We start from the raw sequence: 18,135 nt of genomic DNA, 5'->3' as shown, positions 1-18,135 counted from the left end.
TCTCATCATGCTCAAATATTCACTGTGAAGAAACAGTCTGTTGACTGATCCCTGCTCAAGAAACACTTGGCCCTCTGTCCTACAGCGGAGAGGGCACCAACTAGCTGGGATCTTTGCATGATTAAATTTTTCACACACTCACGCCACAATCCACAAGATCAGATAAGATTTCACGTCAGGCTAGATTGATAATTAGCTCGACTAGAATGAGGTCGGCGAACACACGTACTGTCATGACCAGTAAAGTGACCCGAAAACTACTCGTTGGAAGACAATCCACTCCAATACTTACAGATCGACACTCAACCAATTCTTCATACGACCCTTAGCCCAATGCACGCACGATACACAATACTGCACGATGGAAACCTGTCTCTGCAGCACAGTTCATAGCTTGGCCAAAGACTATGACGCGGTCCAAGCCAAAGAACTTATCCCTGCACTGAACCGCCACCTAGAAGATCTGCGACAATTTCTAGCGCAGGCGAAATCGCTCAGTCGTCAACTGCAGTATCAGATCACACCGCGAAACCAACGAACCGAAAAGGCCCTCTTTGTAGACAAGGTTGACCTCACCCCTGTCAATCGGGTATGCTCAATATTCGATAACGATGTGGATGGTTTCTGGGCGGGCTCGGTTGATCAGGTTCATCTTGAACTGCGTCGGCGACTTGCCTGCGTTGTGGTGTTTCTCCGATCTCAATTGGATGCTCAGATACTGGCCCCTCCTCAAGTGGCTGAAGTCTTCTCTGGAGTGCCGAATCTCACAGATATGAGAAACCCTGGCAGGAAATATGTTCAGATAGCCCAGAGACTTGGTGGTGTAGGAGCAATCTTCTGGCTCCCACTGAATATACCTCCTTCGACGTATGGGTTCATGTCCTCGGATTGGCAATAGTCAAGAGTGCTGACACTATGTAGTTATGAAAGATATCTCAGCATTGACGATGAAGAAGTATTTAGTCATTTGTCATCTCTTAACCCAGCATTTCAGAATTACAATGACCTTGTACAGCGCCTGGTGTTCAGCCAACTATGCGGTCAGTAATATTATCCACAGTCTAAATACGATGCGATACTGATTGCAATTATAGACCCTTCTTTCCCAGTGCCGTATCACAATCTCTTTGGCGAGCTGACTCAATTTATTCCTGCTGAAGACCAGTTTTTACTTATAATGTACGCACTCGGTGGCACCGACATACCAGAAATCTTATTGAAAAGTGTTCGCTTGCCACAAAGACGCTGGAACTCCGGCGGGGAGGTAGATCAAACCAGTGCTGCTCAGTTTGGCCTTCCTAACACCGTCGTCGATCTTTTATACAATGAAGCAATGCTCTCTGAGACCATAGCAGGGCCGTATGTTGTCGATCGAATCCGGGAAGACAATACCGTAGCTTGGTCCCTCAGCCCCGAACTCATGTCGAGTTTCGAGGAAGTTTTGACCCCACAAACGGTAGAAGTGCTTGAAACGACAGCGTTGAAGCTCATTTGCTTTGTTTGCCCACTGTGCTATGAGGGTAACACGGACTGGTAGGATCTATCCCCGCACTTTATACAGCATCACTGACACTGGTCTCTCAGGTCACCGTTGTTGAAACAAGAAGTTTGGACAATACTCGAAAGGCTTCTGAAAACATGCAAGATATCAGTTTCCCTCAGGACCCACGTTATTGAAGCCGTCCTGTATTTTGGGGAGAGAGACTCAGTTGCCCTCCGCCATGCTGCCGTCATACAGGCCAAAATCCTGTTACGAAAGTCAATGCCCTACTATCTCCACGCCTCAGTCGTGCTCTTCCGCAGCATACTACATCGCGTTGATGGAGAACTTGCCAAGTCGGAAGCACACATACGTGACTTTCTGTGGCGAGGGCCACGCCCAACTACCCGTCGGGACCATGCACTTGAAGGTCGCCTTCATATTTCCCAGATGGAAAACAAGATCAAGTGCTACGATAATGATGTACCTTCATTTGCCTACAAGTGGAAAGCGAAGCAGCCATTGTCAACTCTGGACATGGAAGTGACTTTTCGGCTCCAGAGCACAGCAGCGCGATACTTCCAATCCATCGGTGATTTTGACGCAGCAAGGGCTTCTCTGGAGCAATTTCTATCACTAGGGCGAATCAAACCTATACCCGAGAACTCACACCGAGTCTTGCTTGGAAGATTAGCTGATATGTACTGCGAGATGGGAGAGTACCTCAAAGCTATCGTGATACTGGAACCTGAACTTGAGCGTATCAATACATGTGACCGCATGCGTCGTGGATTCAGAAGGCTCATTCTGGCACTGGTAGAGGCGAACATCGGGCTGAAGCAATTAGATGCAGCAGAGTCGACACTAGAGGAGTTACTGAGTGATCCACCTCCCTGCCCAGACGATATCAACGACCGACAGCTACACATAAGGACACTAATAGCATCAGCTCGCATAGCTCATATTAGGGGAGACCCAGGTGAAGCTATGCTGCGCTGGACACTTGCGCTTGCACAAGTTAGTCACATGCATGCTCTCGGTTCATCTCGTGGGTTCATAGCCGCTGTGTGTCACTTGTCCCTGGCTCACGCACAGCTCTCGACCGGTGAGAAAGACGAGGCTCATAGCTCATGGAAAACAGGGCTGAAGATCTTGGCGAGTGAGAAATGCGAGTTTTGGATTCCTGTTGTGCCTACTGCTTGGCTTCGGAGGGTAGCCGCCGATATGTACTATTCCCAAGGTTGGCCGTTTCGCATGATGCTGCCGGGAGGAAAGCCGGATATCACACAGCATTCCTTTCAGATTAATCACCAGAGCCTATATAAGCTTCTTTAATCAAGACACAAAGCGTCGTTCCAGAAGGAACAGATTCATGCTGGATCTTGAACCTTTGCACCACTGCTACTAACAAGCCCTTCTGAAGTTGGTGCAAGGACCTCTGGGTAAGGTAAAGACCGGCGAGATCTCTTTTCAGGGCACTGGATGTTCTGGTCACCATCAAAACCCAGTGACAGAGAGCACAGTCGAAGGCTCCCAGCTTGCAGAGTTCACCCTCTATAGGGCTTCTGTATGGCTTAACTTTGGCCAGGTTGGATGTTTGATATCAGTCAGTTTCATATCTAGTTACTGGCTACTGCAATAATCCGTCAATCTGGTCTTGCAATGGAACCATCTATTCAATGGAGTAGGCCTCTCGTTCTTCATTTTGTTTAGAAGCCCGAGTGCCCGACAGTTGCCTTGGTGTGACCAATGCAACCTCCGGCGTCAATCCCCTGTATACCGGTGACTTTGCTATACTTTTCGGTAAAGGGCCCAATGACTCTTTTAGTCAACGGCACCTATCACTCTCCAGCCTTCTTCCAGACAACAAATCATATTCCAAAAGGGCCTGGCAATACTCAAAGGCATGGGGCTACTGGCTTTGGCCACTTCCGCAGCTATAATGTCCACCTACCGCGACCCAGACTACGGCGTTGATGATTGCGCTGAAGACCTTCTGTCTGTAACGTAAGTTGAGAAGAAGTCTAGATGGATATTTCACCGTATTCTGCGGATTCTCAATGGTACAAAGCTACAAGAAGGAAATTCTCGCGTAGACCAACTGCCAATCAAAGACAATGAAGAAGCGATACGTGTCCCACTTCAACCTCGCAGGCGGCAATGAGGGGCGCCGGAAGATATCCAAGCCTCACATCTAACAGTTGTAATTGCAGGAAGGGTCATTTAGATCAAGAACCAGGCTCCATAGCCAAAGAATCGCTTTACTACTATATCGTGATCTTGCTGCACTAGATTCCTATCGGAACTTCATGATTTTTATCTGGCCTGAAACTGTTTCATAAATATGAGATATACCATTTTTTGAAGTGGCTAGGTACCGGCCATCGGGAGAGTAACCAGCGTGATCTGCGCCGTAACCAGTATATATGGTCTGCAAATGAGCATCCCAATCATCATCCATCTTCGGCTTGACGGCAACCCACTTCGGCATCTAGTAAGAGAATTGTTGTCGAATTACACTGCTCTTGGGGCTAAATATGAGCGCAGAGTAGTAAACCTGAAGGGCAGCAGTCTTAATAGCGGGATTGTGATGGGAGATGAACAGACGAGCATCGCGAACGAAATCCGTGATCTCCTGCATCTGCATATCGACCTATACAAGGGTCAGATTTTGACGTATATACTCAAGAGAGAAACTCTTACCACTGTAGTTTCTAGGACCATTATGCTTTTGATTGCTGTAGAAAGTTCATTTATCAGGCTGAGTGCCTCTAGCCAGCATGTAAATTTCATCTGAAGGAAATGGAAAAGTCTTTCAAGGTTTGAACGACCAGGTTCCTTTGTAAGGTGCGATTTGCAAAGATGTTGGGCCCAATATACACATGAGTATCTGATAGAAGCCAACAGATCGAGACTTGGGACTTCAGCTAGGTTGTGGGCGCCAGGCGAACCGAGTTTATATATATCCTGTCGAAGGGTATTCTCCATGGCCGCAACAGATCGTGAGAAGATGTGTGCATGCTGGTAACTTCTGCCGCGAGGGAAAAGAACCTCATGAGGAGAAATTCCTTGGCTGATTGATGTACAAAGAAAATCTCCCCGTTCTGGAGTGTCAAGAGGGAGCCACAAGAGGCAATGGCGTCTCTAACATCATCTTCATCGTAGCCAGCCATGGGCTCGACGAGTGTCGGCATCTCGGCTAATTTGATGGGGCGGTAAACAACACAAACTAAGGCCAGGATCTGTTTCAATCGATCAGCTTCGGATGAATCTGTTATTCGGTCCATCATAGCCTCGTAAAGAGCTCTAAGGCTCATCGGGAACTTCACTAGCTCCTCCATGACTAAACGCTTTCTGATACCAGAGTTGGCAAGTCTTTCGCACACCAATACTACCCAAAGGAATGTATCATCGGCGTGAGACTGCATATAATCGAAAATCCTTTCTTTCAACTCCAAGTCATTTTTCCACTTCGTCTTTGCGAGATCATCAACCTTCTTGCTGATATATGACCTGACAGCTTGAGAAACCGACTCATGTTCTTGTTCAAGGTCAAGCGAGATCAACCCCGTCGCGTCTGCAAGCTCCTGATGGATCTCAGGCCAGTCGCGGCTCGACAAGATCCACTTGGTGTTACAGGACTTGGACAGCTCGACGATGAGGTTTGTGAACTTCGACCTGTTGATGTTGCACTCGTCCAGAGCGTCCACAAGCAAGATTGTGTCGCGTAGACTTGGGTCTTGAAGCATCGTAGTTAAAATATCCCCAAGAAGCTCACTGCTATTGATGCTGTTGAAGAGTCTGTCGTTTTGCTTGTCATATCTTGGGCGAATCGCTGATATCAGAGATGGCTGATGCTCAAGAAGAACATATATCAAGCCTCTCATAACGGCAATATCGCTGGACAAGTACTCCTCTTTGACGTTTCCTTGACACAAGAAGAACGAGATGGGCCTGAGACTCTTCTGTAGTTCATTGATGATTCCACAAAGTAACATCGTTCTGCCCTTTCCAGGTGGTCCATTGATCCACAAAACCCGACTTGATGGATCATCGATGAATGTCTGGTAGGTGTCGCTCTTCAGGATCCATTCATATAATTCCTTAAGTGGATCCCCCCTTGACTTTGGATCCTTTTCTTGTCCATGCGAGGGTCCGTGATCAATAGGGCGGCGAGACAATCCTTGTCTTTGTCATCCTACTCATTCTTTTCTTTCAATCTTGCCTCCTCTCTCAGAACTTTGCAGATAGTCTCGAGCGACTCGGCTTGCTCTACTGCAGATTTTTCGATCTTGCCGAGCTTCAATCGGATATCTTGGTAGTCGTACTGTTCTATGTCCTTGCGAATGAGACGTTCTGCATCTTTGATAGTGTTGAGCTCCCCGGACCAATCATCAAGTTTGACTGCATCCCTTAGGATAACAACTCCCCAGTTACGATAATAGAGACAAGCGCTTCGCATTTGAAACAGGAGAAGCTTCTTGTAAAAGTCGATGATCTGAGCTTCCAAGTTCCTTCTCAACGCGGCAGATGAAACACTCGAGTTCTCCTGGAGGAGGACCAACTCAGCCAAGTTCCAATACCACTCCATCCGTGACAAGACATAGGCAATGCCTTGCCGATTCAGTCCCGGTTCCTTCATCGGATTTGCAAGGATCTGAGGTCCTGTTAGCCATTCTCCTGGGAGTAATTACAGGCCATGCATCAGAAATACCTCTAAGCCAAGGCTGACACCCGCCCATGCAATTCCAGCTTCAGAGGACTATTTTACGGCCTTGTCTACTATTCCTCTGAGGTTGTCGATTGTTCAATGACCGTGGATAAATCCTCCTTGTATTTAGCCTGTCGCTTAGACTTCTCAAGCCCGCAATAGACCAATCTCCACATCTGGCGTAATTTGACGCTTTTGCAGTGCTGCAGGTGCAGGAGCTCCTCGGGAGCCGTTGTATCAGGACACTCATGCTACACCAGTTTCAGGATCTCCTGGTAGCTTTTGATGATCTCGGGTTCTTTCTCCTCGAGGATGTTGTAGGCTTTGTTCCACAGTCGGTCAGGTACACTTGGAATAGAGTTTTCTGGTTCCGCTGAAGGCGAAGAGACAGTTGCTGGCTCAGTTGTCGCAGTGGATGATAATATAATAGCCGGAGAGCCCACGATTGGCACGGTCAAAGAAGATCCCGTGGACTGATGGCATGATCGACACGTGATCTGGCTGGTTGAAGCTGCTGAGGGCACAGAGGCTGGCTGAGGTGAGTGTTGATTAGCCGAGTCTGAGGACCGCAGTTTCTGCTTGAGCTTAGAAAACTGCTTCATGGTAGCAATATAAAAGTTCAATGTCTCTTTCAAGGTTAGTAAAATATTAGAGGGAAGTGAAACTAACCGTGGTAAGCTTATGTGCGGGGGAAGTTGAAATCGCCCGAGCCGGGAGAAAGTAAGCATCGGAATCAGTAGGCAGAAAAGTGCTTGGCAGCTGAAACCTGCATATGAGGACGCACCCTCATCAGTGATGTGATTGGTAGTTGCGTTGGTGATGAATGGCCAGCCTGCAGCAAGATCGACAACAGCATACATGATCATCCCGGTCTGAGCCAGTGCCAATTACCTCTGTGTTCCTGGGTGAAAATTCTGTTATCGCAACGCAGGTCTGGGGGCAGTAGCTGCAGAATGGTGGCTTTGATTATCCTCAAATGCTAGGCAGGTTGGACCGGTTTCTTAATCAGATGAGATTTCCATGTGGGTAACTGGGAAGGGATTAGATGAGACACTGGATCAATCTCTCCTGATCAGCGGCGACCATTGACTCAAGCGCTTGAAGCAAATATGACATCTCTGTGATAATACAGATACTAATCTCCTACAAGAGGTAAATGTCTCTCTCTCGACTTCCCTGGAACCCATTACCTACTGCTATCCCAAAAAGGCGACCGACCCCAACTCTTTCAAATCCGTTCGTGACTGCAGAACATGGACGAACGAATATAACGTTGAAAATGCTCTCATGACCCCAAATCTTACTAAATGGCCCAGAGCCTCGCGGAACCGTAAGGACCGAGACGCAGAGAGCAAATATAGTTGGGTTTTTAGCAAAGGCGCCATCGAGTTGAAGATCAGGTTCTTCCAGAGAACCCCATCCTGCAACAGTATCTTTCTCTTTGGGTAGACCTACGGCTCGAGGTTGGCTGTCAAATGGTGGTTCTTCCTCGGGGTAACGACTAGCTCTGAAAACAAGATCTCTGGATCTTCCTTTCAAGACCGGGCCAAGTACAACAAGCAGCAGACGGCAGCGAATGCTGAGGGTATTCATAGATGCCTCCGGTGCAAATACAGCAGTCGCTATGGCCTGATGGGCAATACTAGATGGGGTGGTAGTAGGTGACGTGTTATTTCTGCCAGTTCTAGCAGTTAATCCTGCACGACCACCTGGCGTAGAAGATACAGCAAGAACATTGAAGCAATCTGTCGCATCATCTGTTCGGATCCAAGAAACCGGGGTATTGACCGAAGCCCATGACCAAGAGGGGAACTCGGTGTAACGGGAGTGTATACCCGCTGCGTCTTGTTTCCAGAGTAGGTCCACCCCCAAACACCATGGCCTGAGGCCACAGACCAGCTTGGCAGACGACTCCTGAGTGGTGAATTCTTGCGCAACACCACTAAGGGCTACAAGGCGATCTTCTTCTGGCTTGGTCAGCTGCATCGTCGAATACTGCGATACTAACGATTGCCAGTCGAGGGGGGATCGGAAGGGAGCAGCTGAAGCTTTGTAACGGTCCCAGCGGTGCTTGGGAATTACAAGACCAAGTAGTGGAAGGATTCGGTGCAGACCTGGACTTGGATCCAGATTGATAAGGCTCTCCCCTTGATGCTGAAGATTGCGGCACTTGCATCGCAGCGTCAAGCCATGTTCTGTATACCAGGCGATTCGTCGGCTCAGAGCCCACTCTTGGAACACCCAGCCCCGAGAGAGTAGGTCATTTTTCTGTATTTGGTTGTGTCGGTGGGTCTCCCGGGCAGGGTCAAGATGACAGGATACGTAGAAATGACCTTTCTTATTCCCCTCCTTGTCCCGATACGGAAGTCGAGCCAAGCGATACAAATCCCCCTCCGGTACATGAAAAAGACCTTGTGGTCTTTTGTTGGGGGGAACGGCGGCCATGATAGTAAAGGAAGCATTTTGGTAGTAGTCTGCCATCTTGACAGCCTCGGCTCTCCAGTCCTGAGGACTATCTTGAACAATGCAGAGACTGTCGATCCACACGTATGGTATGCCCACCTTGGAGGCAACCAGGAAGACATCCGTGAATAGAGGGTCAATGTCTTGGAATGCTGACTGTATACCTGCAACGCGATCGCGATAATTCCGCAGGTATGTACTCGATCGCTTTGTCTCCGGATCGCTCCAGCGATGACTGAGGGATATGTACTCGCCCAACCTGCCTCCAGTCTCTTCTAACGTGTAGTTCAACCCGTTGGGTAAGGTGGTAGATATACTAACACGAACGCACCGTGTTGGTAGTGGAGAGCGGCTTCTTTCTACTTTTCGAGTCATGGATAAGGTTCTTACACACTCTTGGTGATTTTCGCAGGAACCCAGCCATCGCCGTATCCTATTGCATGATGATTTAGATGAAGGGTCTCTGTCAACTGGGGGTAGTCCGATTATATCTCCACTAGTTGCTGCTGGACTGCCTATGGTGGGTAGGTAGCTGCGTTTATGTTACGGCACAGCAGGGCTTTGCTTACCTTGATCAGCGTGCAGATTGAACAAATTGTAGCCGTCGCCTCTAGAGAACAACGAAGGCTTCGGATCTTTCGAAAGTTTAACAAGCAGTATAGAAATTCCAAGTCCACGGTTACCCCGTACTGCTAAGCCGCTGTTGTTGGGTACATCGGCAGGGCTTGCTGAGGTCCAGTGAAGCCATTCGAATCCACGCTTCAACAAACCATTCTCACGAAAGAAATTCTCATCATTTCCTCCGATAAGGAACTGGCAAAAATGACATCCTTGCTGACTCCCTTCTCTGACAAGGGCCGTTTTGGTAGTCATCCAAGGGCTTCCCGGCCGGGCAAATGCCTGAATATCAAATCCCTGGCAAGAAGGACAAAGACTCGCGGAAGTTGCCATTTTGGTCTGCGATGAGGAAGAAAGGACTTTTAAGAAAATCTATTATCTACAAAGGGATGGCAAAGCGGGGAGATGACAGCATTACGCTGCAGTGCCTGAGGCATGAGTGCGTGCGGCTGAAATGAAAGTGCAAATGTCGTCAATGACCTATAAGACATTTCACTCAGCGCGCCGTCAGCATTTGAAAAGAGGGCAGTGACTCTGAAAGAGCAACATCAAACGTACTCAAAGATATGGCTCAAGACAAGTTTCAACTCAATGTGCACCCTTGGCGCGAGGTACTACTGATGCGCGCTACCGGTTACCCTCTGTTTATCATAAGCTTTTTACGGTTCACCTTTGCTATTATCGCTACTGGTAGAAGACGTGCTAAGTACAATTATACGTTTCAAAACAGGGATTCAAGCGGCCCGGGGATCTTCGCATATCCTCAGCCTGTATCCGATGAGCGCTATGTTGACTATGGCCTCACTCAGTTTGATAACCAGGCACACGCTGTTGAGTCTCTATTCTATGTCTACCTCACCCTTAGCCTAGTCGACTGGTTTCCATCTTGGATATTCGCAAGATACAGACACAATCCTGTTTGGGCTAACGGGTGGGTGTCAAGAGTCAGTATACTAGCTCATGCGGTCGTTCCTGCTGTGCATTTGGCAACCGCCATTGCTTGCCAAGTCCTATTCGCGGCCCTGGTAGACAATTGGCTCAGTTCACCACGAGTGAAAGACTTGCTGGAGTCGTGGGAGGAACTGGACAGAAGACCATACGAACCAAACACCCTCCTCCCTTCGGATCTTCCGCCGCCACCACCTCCTCCTCCACGAGGTGACTACATAAGTCGAAACCCAAAGGAACGAGAGATAGACCCTGTGGTCACATGCGTGTTAGCCTTTGTCGTCCTCTCATCCATAGATGTCTCCATCCGCTGGGCCAAGCTCCTTACCCTACGAGTTTTACCCACGTCCTGGAGATTTCCGGACTCTATCACCATGTGCCATCGACCCATTCCTGCTGAGAGTCCTCAAGAACTTGAATAGTACCGCAGAGAATGGGATGGGCCTGTAGCCGCCATGTTCCAAAAGCAGCAGAGCCGGAGGTTGAGCTTTGGGCGCCGTACTACCCAGTCGGCTGCCCAGTCTTCAGGAAATGCAAACACTCCTTCAAGTCCTCCCCCAGGTCACGGTCAACCAAACCCACAAGGTAATGTGCCTCTTGCTCCCATCCTTCTTCGTGATGGCCTCCGGATCCCAAGGGAATACCAAAGACTTTTTCTCCACTACTTCGTTGGCTACATGCAATGGGAAGTGGTACTTGGCTTTGCCGCAATTGAGCTTGTTCTTAATACGATCTACTTGGTACTTTTACAGAGGTCCAATCGCGTGTGCAGCAGGTAAGTATATGCTAATAGATACGAATTATATACTGATTGAGTGGTCCAGCGGCTGCATTATGGGGCTAGTATACCCTTCTTGGTGGCTATTAACTTTGCTAAGTATTGCCACTATCATACGCTTTCGAATACCATTCCAACGTATTATATGGAGCGGCGCCAATTTCGTCGCTGTTGTACACCTTATTGCTTTATGCTTTTGGATCGGGACTATATTATTACTAATAGGTCTAGTAATGATGGTGATTGCGGATGACTTCCTGAATAGATCTGAGAATGATGGTGCTATAGTCGGTCTCAACATAGGACGTGTTATGCTTGTTGGCATCTGGATTACGGTAGTTTATATATATCCTCCTTGGAGAAGGTACTTTAGAAGATAAGGGCTTCTTAGTAATGATATATATAGTATATGTACTTCATTGCAGAGAAGAGAAGAGGAGGATATATATGCCTCCCTAAAAGGAGGCTATTAGCTGGCTAAGACGGAGTCACAATATCGATGGCAGTGATAATAGCATCAAGATCAAGGATCAGGCTCGCAGGGGAGATTCATCAAGAAGTGTTGTATTTATAAAAGCGTCCTGTCATTATGCGGACTTCTATCAACAAGGGATCAAACTATTAGGTGTCTCCGACTCTCAGCGACGCCGGCGATGATCAAGTTCCTGGGCCAACTTAGACAATTACAAGTCCCTGCGCTCATCATGATGCACCTGTTCCGTGGTCTCAAAAACAGCCTGCTTCTCAGTATCCTTGAGGTCGACTTGTGCAACATTAGCATCATCACCATCGAAGATTCTAGCAATCTCCTCCAGAGTAGGGCCCTTGGTCTCAACATAGAAGAAGAAGACAAAGGCGAGCTCAACAGCGATCCACACCTATTTCTCTATTAGTCTTCTGAACATGAGAGTAAAGTCAGAGAAGCGGCACTTACAGTGTAGAAGCACCAGAAGTTCCACTTGTTGGGAAGATTATCGAGAGCGATAGGGTTGGTCTGGTTGCCAATGGTGAGGGCAACCTGGATGAAGAAGTTCATGATAGTGAGGCCACGGGCACGGAGTCTGAAGGGGCAGATCTCCAGAGCGTAGGCGACGATAAGACCGGACCAGGCGATAGAGTAGCAGACGTCGAAGAGCCAGATGAGGGCGATCTGGGGGTATCCAAGACGCTTGATCTCGACCTCACCACCGGCTTCAAAGCGAGCGGCAACAATGGTCCAGGCCAAGAAGAACAACAGCATACCTAAGTTGGCAAAGTCAGCCTGAGAAACTGGTTAGTCAGGAGATGTTTCTACATACCGACAGTGGCAGTAAGGAAGAGTGGACGACGACCGAAGCGATCAATTCCCATGGAGCAGCCAATAGCAACGAAAAGCTTGAGCATGTTCTCTCCTGCGTTCAGTCCGGTCTTTTGGGCCTGGTCCTTGATACCAGCGCCCTCGTAGATAATATTGGAATAGTTGCTGATCAGAGCATTTCCAGAGTACTGCGAGATGATACCCAGGGAGACCAAGAGCATGAGACGGTAACGGTTACCGCGGGTTCGAAGGAAGTCAAGGTAGCTGCCGCTCTTCTGAGCCTGGTATTCGAGGGCGATGGTCTCCTTGATCTCAGTGTACTCAAACTGCACGGTCGCGTTGTTGGCGTCTCCGTTGGCGTGGTACTTGGCAAGGATGTCAAGGGCTTCCTCGTGACGCTCGTGAGCCATAAGCCAACGGGGAGACTCGGGGATCCAATAGATGAAGGTGATCTGAATCAAAGATGGCACGGCTTGGATGAGGGTGATGGATCGCCATGACCAGTTGCTGTTGATGTTGATCGTACCAAGGCCGATGAAGGCGCAGACTAGAGACGTACATCAGCGATTGTTGGAGTTAAGTTTGTGGTATGTTGACTTACGGGTGGCACCCAGGTTCCACAAGCAGTTGTAGATGGCAGAGACGATGGCACGGTGCTGAGGATGGCAGATCTCGGTGAGGAGAACAGGGCAAGAGAGCTGGGCCAAAGAGTTTCCGAAACCGACGAGGAATCGACCACCAAGGTACACTGTCAAGATTTATCAGCGCTGCTCAAACATTTGAGTCGGTCGATAACATACTGCCGAAGCCATTGGTGAAGGCCGAGATGAAAGCGCCAAGAATCATGATGAGACATCCCGTGGCAATGGGGATCTTTCGGCCAAAGTGATCAGCCATGAATGGACTATGCCAAATAAAGTTAGTTTTTTTCCTTCACGTCCGCCAATTATCATCCCGCAGACATAAACAACGTACGCGAATGGGAAACTAGCAATGCTACCAATCTGGTAGATAGAGTTGAGAATGCCAAGCTTGGAGCCCTTGGGCTTCCCGAAGTAATCTTGCCAATCGTCCATGGCCTGAGACGTGTTCAACATGGATCTAAAATTCCCCGTTAGCCAGATTCCATCGCCCAGAGACTTGGCGATCCCTTGGCTTACCCATCGTAACCAGTCGTGGCAGAGCAGACACACAGAATGGCGGCGTAAAAGTACAGCACGCGCATTCCAGGATCAGCCCACCATTTGACCTTGGCGAGCTGAGGAGCCTCAGCCTGCGCGACGGCGAGGTCCTGCTTGGTAGTAGCTGTACCGACAGCGAAAGGCATCTTGAAGAGCTGTACAGATTTGGGATAATCTCGAAAGCCACAATGCAGTGTGATGCAAAAAGAGTAAGAGCAACTTGGCGCCAAGCTGGACATTAAATATGAAACCCTCTATCGCGTACAAATTAACCTATTAACCGGGTCCTGTAATTACCCCAGTACGCCGGCGAATATAGCCTAAAGTGCCCAGCCTAATAGGATCGCCTCCCCGGGTATTTCCCCAGGGGGTGGTCTGCTGGACCCTCTTCTGGGGTTAGCTCCATTGAATAAAGGGAAAAATCTAAGAGCCGCATGATTCGACGGCCCGGCTGCCGTTGGAGTTTGTCTGGTGGTACCCGACTTTTACGGCAAAATCCCCCGCAAACCCGTATCACGCTACTCCGTACTCGCCCCAAACCCCCCATCAGCCCACTATTTCTCTACCCACTACTACCGTATTTTCAAAAAGCCGCGGGTAAGTTGCTTACTTTGATGCCATTTTTAAAACTATTGATGTCGGCTCTATTTGTCTGTGGAATTACCCCATAGGTGATTCGGAGTCATATTCGGCCCTTCCAGAGCTGAGAATATGAGTTCTCTGATGGTGCATCGCTGTATCCCAAACCCAAGAGCAAAATGCGTGAACCTCTTCTGTTTCATGTAGTTGTAAATCTCTTGTAAATCTGCGTGCACTTGGCACTACCAAGGTGAGGTTGGGAAACAGGATGCATTATTTGAGATCCTAGGGTTACATCAGATCATCATCCTGGCTGGTTAGCGTCGATTTCTTCGCCTTGGAGCACGGGAACAAGCACAACTCTCGTTCAGCAGTCTTGACTACTGTACATGTTCACAAAGAGAATCAAGACAATTATGGTGAGCTCGCATCTTTAAACTGATCAAAATTACAAAATTACAAAACCCTCAACGCCAAACGTAATATCCTACGACAGATGTGTCTCAACATTTTGCCAGTTCTGCTCAAAACAAATCGGCATCAGCCAACAGTCTAGCCAATTATCCAATCGTGCTGTCAATCGTCCTAGCCATTCAGCCTCAAACCCGTTCATCGGTCAAGCCGGCACATCCGAATCCAAATCCACGTGGCACAACCGAAGAACGGATGCACTCACGTGGCTAAGCGCGCTTGGCAGGTCGCGTCTCGTCTGCGCTATTGTACTCACCATCGTCAGCATTCTGCTTTGCCTTCATCGCGCGATCCAGGAGCTGCCACTGCTTCTTATCCTCTAAAAGTATTCGCGCTAATGAACTCGACGACAGCCGGCCTCTCTTCACCCCACGGTTTGGCACAATGCCAGTAGTGGTAGTCTTTAACCTCGTCATCATCACTTAGCATCTCATCAAGCTTGGGGGATGGGATTGAGAAAGACACGTCAGGACAGCCTAGCTCGTCGGCGGGACAACGTCGCCAGTCTCAACCTTACGCTTGAAGTCGACAAAGTGTTGGGGCTGTTCGTCATCACTCAGTGCGACCTAGTGATCGGAATGGTCTGGTATAAGTTGGTATTAGTATGGTAAATACCGCTAAGACTTAGTATGGTTTGAAGAAATCTTAATACCATAGTATTACCGGTATACCAAGTTATACCAGTAAGGCTAAAATAGGCTAAAAATAGGCTAAGTTAGTGGCGCTAGGCGGCTAGGTTATGGACCAAACTGGCTAGCGCCTTAAGGTTAAGAGTTTTCTTAGCTTAAAATTATAATCCTATAACACGTAGTTAATCTATTTACGGTATTAAAATATCACATATAGAATCTCTAGTTCTAACCTCGCTATCCTCTCTGGCTATAAGCTTAATGCCATTATCCTTCAAGACTCCTACACCATCGCCTACTCCCTTTCAGTATCCCGAGCCTCTAGATGAATTTATATAAGACAATATTACATACATGAATCGCGAAAAGACCACAAAGAAAGCAGCCTGTCTAGGCTTATTACATATATGGAAGTATAGTCTTCGCTATATCCGAGACAGCAATAAGAAAGAAGTATATTACTGCTATAAATATGTGGCCGGAAAGCATAAGCAAGAGCCATTTATTATAAATAGCACGTCTAAAGTAAGAAACTATCTTAAATAGAAGCACCAGATTAACCCTCAGAGTAGTATCAAGAAACCTAGTTAGATATAAAAGTCTATACTAGAGCAGCAGAGAAGCGCGGCTGCGATTAATACTTTCTTCTAGAAAGACTTAAAAAGTTTAAAGAGCTCCTTATTCATTAAATCATATATTACTATATTACTTTCTTTTAATTTAAAAACTAGTATTTCTAAGAGCTATTATTCTTTTTAAACCTAGTGCTTCTTAGTTATCTCCTAAAAGCAGCAAAAACTATCTAAAGTTAGGTTATAAATGCCTTTAGGTTAAAAAAGTAATAGCTTAGGGAGGACCTCTGGTAAGCAAGGAGTAGAATCTCTATTTCCTTTAATCTCTAGACTTCGCTAAACCCTTATACTATTCTTAGGGTTATTACCTTATAGATTAACACTGCCAGCAAGTAATAAACTATTATTTTAGGTATATAATATATATATAATAAATATATTAGTAAGAATATTAGGTTAGTAATTCTTAAATTATTAAGAAAATATAATATTAGCAGAGATTAGATTAAATACTTTATACTAGATAACGCCTTATTAAATAATACCGCTATTAAGTTCATACTTAAGGAGCTCTGCCTATAGATAATACCCAAGTAATACCGCTATCACCGGCTTTATTACTTAGGCTATATTATTAATCTCTGCTACTAGGTATTCCTTATTAGCTAGGACTATAAAAGGTATCTAGTAAAGCTTAAAAAACACTATTAACGCGGAGACTATACAAAGGTAAAAGAGCTCTAGAAAAGATTTAGGTATTTAGGTCGGCTTTATAACCTTATATAATATATTAGGCTTACCCTGCAATGCCAAGAGGAGTTTACTACAATAATTGCCAAATTCAATAGGCTTAAGCTTATCTAAAATAACTTAACATACTGGAATTCGTGGTTTTATTCAATTATACAGGCATTAAATATTTATAAGCATTTAGAGATCTTTTTAGCTTACTATATACCTAGGAAAGGCTCTTATAGGATTATAAACTTTAAACTTAATAAACAATACTAGTTTAAGCTTAAAAAGATTAAGCTTACTCTAAAGGACTTCTATGCCGCAACTTTACTCTCTAAGGGGGAAAAAAAATTACTTACCAACTAGTTTTTAACTATAAACTGCCTTCTTTAAGAAATAAATAAAACAAAAGATCACTATAATATAATCAATACTAAAGATAATAATAATTTTATATAAAAGTACCTTCAGGGTTATATAGATACTGCATAGTTAAAGTACAAGGAGTATTACAGTAATTATCAGCTAAACTAGCAGAATTAATTCCCTGAAGATACTAACCTTCTACTAGTATACTATGCAGCTTAGATACTTAACCTATATCAAAAGTAGGCATATTTTAGGCAAGAATAGGTACTCTAAGCTAAAAAAGAAAAACAGAAGTGGTTTAATAACATATAATCTGCGGTAAAGCAGCTCTAGGAGACAAAGTATAAGGGAAGATATACTATTAAGATACTACCGCTACCAGTTAGAAAGAAGAGATATCCTAACCCCGCATTTAATCGCCAGAGGGAACATAAACATATTCAAATAGATACTCCAGTCTCTGCAGCTAATTTATATAAATAATATATTTCCACTAACTAGCTTTATAACGACGAGGCAGGTTGCAACGAGGCTATCATATACTAGCTATCCCGTTATAACTCCTAAAGAGATCTTGCTTACTTCGCTTTAGATCTATTTATAATCTCGCCTATATCAGATAAGTGTAAACGCCTTTTCAGCAGTGCAAAGCTTACCATAGTTGATTGCCGTGGTAGGCTGAAGGCGGATATTATAGAGGCCTATAAGTATCTCCAGGCTTAGTATAGAAAGCCCTGAATTAAGGAGAATAACAATAGTGAGGATAGTAAGAACGACGATGATTGGGCCACTAGCTAGTAGTATAATACACTTTCTTTCACCCTTCTATAGCTTTTCGACGTTATTCTTAAAAGTCTTGGCATCCTTAATGGTATTATTGGTCTTACCGGTAATACCATACCGGTTATTATGTAAGCATCTGGTATGGTTTGGTTCCAGACCATTCCGATCACTGGTGCGACCCGGTTACGCTCCCCAGAGGTACGCCCTAATCACCCACCCGCCGTCAGACCACCGTTTCTCTACCCACTCGCTACAGTATTTCTCCAAAAGCCGCGGCCAAGTCGTTTACATTAATTCCATTTTTAAAACTCTCCTGAGTCGTTGGTATCGGCTTTTCTTTCTGGCATGCAATTACCTCATCGGTGACTCGTCAATTACGCCCATTTAAGGCTGATATCATGAGTTATACCTCGCTATCTCCCAGAACTGAGAGTAAAAAACGCGTTGGGTATCACGAGGCTCTTCTGTCTCACGTAAGCGCACATTTCGTGCATTTCTGTACACGCCTAGTAAGCCAGCTA

General features: G+C 46.3%; 6 protein-coding genes across 6 annotated transcripts; 2 read left to right on the top strand and 4 right to left on the bottom strand.

The window, feature by feature from the left end:
- Positions 1 to 361: 361 nt before the first annotated feature.
- On the top strand, positions 362 to 2,815 carry FOIG_09703 (uncharacterized protein; the record flags this gene model as incomplete). Its single annotated transcript, XM_031209985.1, has 4 exons — positions 362 to 867; positions 922 to 1,040; positions 1,095 to 1,533; positions 1,585 to 2,815. 4 exons carry the CDS (start codon positions 362 to 364, stop codon positions 2,813 to 2,815), a joined length of 2,295 nt encoding a protein of 764 aa, XP_031060236.1.
- A 1,156-nt stretch (positions 2,816 to 3,971) lies between these two features.
- On the bottom strand, positions 3,972 to 4,204 carry FOIG_09702 (uncharacterized protein; the record flags this gene model as incomplete). The annotated part of the gene is made up of 2 exons (XM_031209984.1): positions 3,972 to 4,133; positions 4,184 to 4,204. 2 exons carry the CDS (start codon positions 4,202 to 4,204, stop codon positions 3,972 to 3,974), a joined length of 183 nt encoding a protein of 60 aa, XP_031060235.1.
- Positions 4,205 to 4,407: 203 nt separating this feature from the next.
- On the bottom strand, positions 4,408 to 6,122 carry FOIG_09701 (uncharacterized protein; the record flags this gene model as incomplete). The annotated part of the gene is made up of 2 exons (XM_031209983.1): positions 4,408 to 5,599; positions 5,683 to 6,122. 2 exons carry the CDS (start codon positions 6,120 to 6,122, stop codon positions 4,408 to 4,410), a joined length of 1,632 nt encoding a protein of 543 aa, XP_031060234.1.
- A 320-nt stretch (positions 6,123 to 6,442) lies between these two features.
- On the bottom strand, positions 6,443 to 9,605 carry FOIG_09700 (uncharacterized protein; the record flags this gene model as incomplete). Its single annotated transcript, XM_031209982.1, has 4 exons — positions 6,443 to 6,819; positions 7,496 to 8,970; positions 9,045 to 9,087; positions 9,224 to 9,605. The coding sequence occupies 4 exons, from the start codon at positions 9,603 to 9,605 to the stop codon at positions 6,443 to 6,445; spliced, it is 2,277 nt and encodes a 758-aa protein (XP_031060233.1).
- Positions 9,606 to 9,838: 233 nt separating this feature from the next.
- On the top strand, positions 9,839 to 10,642 carry FOIG_09699 (uncharacterized protein; the record flags this gene model as incomplete). The annotated part of the gene is made up of 1 exon (XM_031209981.1): positions 9,839 to 10,642. The coding sequence occupies one exon, from the start codon at positions 9,839 to 9,841 to the stop codon at positions 10,640 to 10,642; it is 804 nt and encodes a 267-aa protein (XP_031060232.1).
- Positions 10,643 to 11,546: 904 nt separating this feature from the next.
- Positions 11,547 to 13,661, bottom strand: FOIG_09698 (uncharacterized protein). Its single transcript, XM_031209980.1, has 7 exons — positions 13,456 to 13,661; positions 13,271 to 13,396; positions 13,096 to 13,199; positions 12,897 to 13,043; positions 12,297 to 12,842; positions 11,933 to 12,240; positions 11,547 to 11,876 (listed from the first exon to the last, which is right to left on the bottom strand). The coding sequence occupies exons 1-7, from the start codon at positions 13,620 to 13,622 to the stop codon at positions 11,682 to 11,684; spliced, it is 1,593 nt and encodes a 530-aa protein (XP_031060231.1). The 5' UTR covers positions 13,623 to 13,661; the 3' UTR covers positions 11,547 to 11,681.
- Positions 13,662 to 18,135: the final 4,474 nt, after the last annotated feature.

Source organism: Fusarium odoratissimum, assembly GCF_000260195.1.
Source record: "Fusarium odoratissimum NRRL 54006 unplaced genomic scaffold supercont1.16, whole genome shotgun sequence".
NCBI classification, from domain to species: domain Eukaryota; kingdom Fungi; phylum Ascomycota; class Sordariomycetes; order Hypocreales; family Nectriaceae; genus Fusarium; species Fusarium odoratissimum.
Note: the sequence above shows the minus strand (reverse complement) of the source record. Positions and strands in the feature narration are given on the sequence as shown.

Bases quoted from the DNA above. Each gene is read 5' to 3' on its own strand.
- FOIG_09698 (XM_031209980.1), bottom strand. From the start codon at position 13,622: ATGCCTTTCGCTGTCGGTACAGCTACTACCAAGCAGGACCTCGCCGTC. The intron at 12,843-12,896 runs GTAAGTCAACAT...GTACGTCTCTAG, and splicing joins GTGGAACCTGGGTGCCACCC to TCTGCGCCTTCATCGGCCTT. The intron at 11,877-11,932 runs GTAAGTGCCGCT...ATAGAGAAATAG, and splicing joins ACTTCTGGTGCTTCTACACT to GTGTGGATCGCTGTTGAGCT.